Source organism: Rhagoletis pomonella, unplaced genomic scaffold (genome assembly GCF_013731165.1).
Source record: "Rhagoletis pomonella isolate Grant_MI unplaced genomic scaffold, Rhpom_1.0 Rhpom_scaffold_11142, whole genome shotgun sequence".
In the NCBI taxonomy this organism is placed as follows: Eukaryota; Metazoa; Arthropoda; class Insecta; order Diptera; family Tephritidae; genus Rhagoletis; species Rhagoletis pomonella.
In genome coordinates, this window is record NW_023469669.1 from 1 (window position 1) to 5,279 (window position 5,279).

At 34.3% G+C, this 5,279-nt stretch overlaps 1 protein-coding gene across 1 annotated transcript; it reads right to left on the reverse strand.

Annotated features, from left to right (window-relative positions):
- Nucleotides 1-8: 8 nt before the first annotated feature.
- Nucleotides 9-2,110, reverse strand: LOC118756610 (the record flags this gene model as incomplete). The annotated part of the gene is made up of 2 exons (XM_036491363.1): nt 1,148-2,110; nt 9-96 (listed from the first exon to the last, which is right to left on the reverse strand). Coding segments are annotated over exons 1-2 (512 nt in total), but the record flags the coding sequence as incomplete, so codon positions are not given.
- Between the last annotated feature and the right edge of the window lie 3,169 nt (nt 2,111-5,279).

Below are 5,279 nucleotides of genomic sequence, written 5' to 3' on the forward strand. Positions count from 1 at the left end.
TGCATAGCATTTCAATATCAGTGCTTGGGTCTGAGATATAATTGCAGTATTCTCTTTGCGACTGACTAATAACATTAGCAGACGGCGTGACTTCATCTAAAATTGTTGCAGAAATAAAATCATTTGTGATAATGTTATGACAGTTTATAATATTTGATGCATCTATCTTATACTATGTCTCCATTGAGAGATTTATCCATTAAGATTTAATAAATCCAGTTGCTAAATCACAACCGTCTCCATTACCACAACGAGATATGTTTGACGTTCACATTTTTAAATATTTGACGTTTGCTTATGTATGATTTTATAAATACAGTTGCGGACATTGATATGCAGACGGATAAAAGGAAGGTACCAAGCGGAATTTCATTATATGAATTCTGAATATTATTGGGTTTTAATCCGTGGTAAATATGTATGTATAATATATAGTTTAGAAAGTGTAAAGAATGGTACCATATTCCGAATCATTTTCCCGAATTTAAAAAAAAATTATCAAAACGGTAAAAAACATTTTCGGAAAGAAAAATTTGTGTAGAACTCTCTTATTCATAGGAGGGAACCGAAAATCCAATCGTGGGCCTTTGGCATATCATGAATACGAACTGAGTTATAGCGGATGTTCGGTGCAATGTTATCGGAACAGAACCATTACCGAAATTTATAAATTTTTTGTCGCAGCGCGTAAATGACTTATAGAAAGCGGAGAAGACTCTGCATGATATTACTATAAAACATTTCTTCTAAATTTTTAGTTTTTAATTAATATTTTCTTAATTTATTACAACCAAAGTTATGTAAATATGTATTACTAATTTTCCTCCCAAACTAACAAAAAACCCTAAAAATACGAAAATTCATGTTTTTATGATAGGCTAGATTTCAATGTCCTCAACTGTATATTGAAAACACAAATGTCATTTGACTTATGGCATGTGAATTTGTGGTTGCCACATCCAACAAATTGTACTTATTGATCAATATTATTGAAGATTTGACGAAGATTTAACTTAAATCTACTGCCTTTCGAGATTTAATTTAATATGGTAAATCTCAAAAGATTTAACCTCAAATCTCATCATAGGGCTAAATCTTCATTAAATATCACAATGGAGACCTAGTATTAAACATAAATCTTAATTACTTTTGCGTCCAAAGTCGAAAAAGTTTGCACGTTCACATATGCTAACAGTTGTAGGAATTATATCCTTGGCACACTCAGTTGAAATAATTTTTCTGACCATATTGCTCAATTCCGCTACTTTCGCGTCGCTGAATTCTGGATTAAGAGCATTAACCCATTGAAGTTTCACATCGGGGCATAATGCAGAGGCAGTTATAGCATCACTCACATCTTCCTTAAGTTCGAAGTATTTCTTAAATCTTTCTTTTATCGCGTCAGTCAAAGAGGAAACTATTTGGCAAAAATATACGAGTCTTTCAGCTTTTATTAAATTATTGTACTTTGTAAAAATAGTTGCGAGCGTCGGCAAAAGGTAACCATATACCATTTTTTTATCGCCTTGCAAAAAATCAACTGCATCACCTAAAGGCTTTAATACCTCCATATACTCATCTAAGTAATCGAATTCATTTTCGTAAAACTTATTTATTTGGAATGTTTCGCATAGATCATTAATTTTTTGCTTATGCGAGCGTAACGATCTTAGGGAGTCGTATAGCGAGTTCCATCTAGTCACTACCGGGTATTTTAGCTGACCTCCCAGAATTGCTTTTATTTGTTCTGAGATTTTTGGTCGATTTACTTTGCTCCATAAACTGGAACACTTCGATATTATCTATTTAAAAATACCAAAATATAGAAATTTGAAGGTTTAGTAGAGAGACGCATACATTTGTACGATTGTTACTCTAATATTTTCTTTTTTCGAACGGAATTTAAAGCTCGCGGTGGAATGCAGCATTAAAAACATATCCATGTTCCTGTGCAATAACGACACAATTCCAAATTAAAAAAAAAAACGGTTACTACTGTTAAGCGGCTCATGTCTCTAATCCTTGTTGAATCCATGTCTAATCTTTTGTAACTACCTTAGCAATCCTTACTGCTTCCTTTAGTAAGGGATGGATATGGATTATACAAGGATTAGAGACCAGAGCCACTTAATAGTAGTAACAGTTTTTTTGTGTAACACTGTATGTGTGTATGTATATAAAAACTTACAGCATTATCCCACTAGAACTTGAAGGGAGATCTCCCAACGTGAGGAATAAAAGAGTACTCCCTTTGGCCTGATTTCGAAGCAATAAGAGAGATTTGTCGGTTTTGACCTCCTTTATAACTCGCTTAGGAGTCGAATAGGAGATCTCCTAAGCGAGCAACAAACGAATACTCCCAGAGGCATGATTTTGGAGCAATAAACGATTTTTGTCGACTTTGTACTCTTTTATTACTCGTTTAGGAGCCAAACAGGAGATCTCCCAAGTGGGCAATAAAAGAATACTCGCTGAGGAATGATTTTGGAGCTATAACTGAGATTTGTCGGTTTTGTACTCCGTTATTTCTCGCTTACGAGCAAAAAGCGATGTCTCCTAAGAGAGCAATCCAGGAGTATTCCTTTTGATTTATGGGGGAGCTATAGGCACCTAGTTCAAAAGAATTTTTGTGTTATTGGAAAAATTATCATAAGGAAAACTACAGAAAATATTTCATATAGAAACAATATAAGGAGGATGCAATAATTTAATGTCGATAGGACACATTTAAATGAAGGTGCGTCGGTATGTATTGCAACTTTTGTTTAATTTTAATAAATATTGTATTAGATACCGCTAAATACTTTTCAGATTTGGCAAATTATTAGGAGTGTCAGCACTTACGCATGACTCCGTGGTTTTAACGTTCATATCAAGCCGGTCCAGATCTTTTACTGGGTGACAAAGATATCGGATGGGCAAAGTCACCTACACATTAAAACAAGAAAGTTTCATACACTCCCTACTTGCGTGAACTCCTGAATACCCAAGCATCCCTGAAACCCAGGACATCTTGTAGTTATCTTACCGTTTTATTATTATTCTGTTTTACTTTTAATGCATTTGTTCGCAACAGCAACTCCAAAATTAATCAATAATGTACAAGTAATAAGTATTATTTATGTTTTGTCTGATCTCGTACTTATAGGTATCAGTTAAGATCTTTTAATATTGTGTACAAACATTTGTTTAAAAAATTAAATAAATGTATTGCGTAAATAGCAAAATCGTCTAGCTATTGTGTGGGGCAATGAAAAGCTCTTTTATTACTCGTACAAGAGGCTTTCGGGATGCCTCCAAGGGAGTACTCACTTATTGCTCGTTTGGGAGGAATATAGGATGTATTTCTATGTGCACTCCCTTGTTGTCTTTTTGGGAGGTATAGGGGAGGCTTTTATGGGAGTACTCCCGTATTGCTCCTTTAGGAGGTTTGTGGGATGATATTTTTGTGTGTGCTCCCCGATTGCTCGATTAGGAGGTAAATGGGATTACTCCCCTTCCTAGGACATACAATGTTAAATGGAGTATACGAAATTACATGCTTATACACAGAAGCATAGGGAGCAATGGGGAGTATTCGTATACTCCCCAGGGAGTACTCACCGAGCAATCGTACGATGCTCCCAAGTTCTACTGGGATGTTTTTCAAAAATTGAAGGGTGTTTTTTCAAAATGCTAATAAAATCGTTCGATGCCAAAAGATTAATGGTATGCGTCGCGCATTTAATGTGCTTTGGAAGACAACTTTCATATAAATGACTTGAAAAATCGCTTGACTCAAATACGTCTTCTTCTGAAGTGTTCTCGACTCCAAATTCTTTAAATGCTTTTATAAAATTAGATCCGTTATCGGTTATAGTGGCTATTACGTTATTACAATTTAGTCCAAAGTTAGCATGAATATCCATAATAATATCGTTAATTTTGTCGTAAGAATGGGACCCTTTAAAACGGTGACAAGCCAGTGCAACAGACTTCCTCTCGAAAGAATTTGATAGCCAATGGCACGTGTAGCCAAAAAAACTGCGATGTTTGGTAGACCACACATCGGCGGTAGTACAAAAATACAATTGATTTTTCAGCTCATTTTTAATTTTTACTATCATTGATTTATAACAATCATCAATTCGTTTTGTAGCCGTTGTCCTAGTCATTAATTTTGCTTGGGGATTCAAAAATGTAACAAACTGTCTAAACGTTTTATCTTCCACAATAGATATTGGAAGCATGTTATTCGCGATAACTTTTACTGTAAGGTTTTGAAATATGGTATCGCTATATTGCCTTTTTCTTGAACTGTAAGACTTAAATTGCTCATATTCTGCTAATTGTTGAGGATGCTTTATCCGTAAATGGCGTACGAAATTCGAAGTCACTTGAAATGATCCTTGTAGTTTAGTTGTGCAAAAACGACATTTTACAAGTACACCCCCACGTTGCTTGTGATAGTCAGTACTATCTAGCTGTATACAGAAAGGAAGGAAAATATTATATACTGTTTCTTAGTGTTTCTTAATGTTATTAATATTAATATTACTATTATCATTGCTACAACTACTACTACTCCTACTACTAATACGTATTATTACTATTATCTATATATATAAATCGCGAATGCATTTTTTGTTAATGCCATCAGATCAATCGAAATTGTTTTGAAAAGGTTTTATCTCTAAAGTACATATACATATATAAGAGTGTTGCCCCATGTCAAATTCAACTTCATCAGTTGATTGAAATATGTAGCACAATCTCCAAAGAGATTTAAAAAGGGTTTAGTTTGAATATACTTTTGAAGAGGATTCCATATGTTTGAAAAGTCAAAGTTAGTTATCTTATACACAAGATATTTGAAACATAGAGATATGAATGAATACGTTTGAAAATATTTTGATTATGGCGGCCACTGAAACTGTCTATATGTACTTACATATATGGGTATGGTATGTACAACGGCGCACAAGTAATTTCATTGACTAAGTGCGTATGTACATCTCATTAAATCGTTAATAGTACCCTTTAGATATGAGTCGGGGACTAATTGATCTCCATTAGTACCCGTATGAGACTAGTTGCGACTAATTAATGCCAAAATGTACCCGATTGACAGTAATCTCGGAATACTCTCTTTAGAGCTTAGTCGCACAATTTCTTGCCGGGTGTGTACACACCTTGCACATGCACTATACACATACATACACAATACCATTGTCATCTTATGTTCAAAGCTAAAACTTTTTGATGTATTATGGAACGAATTTCCGTCATCCCTTGTCAAA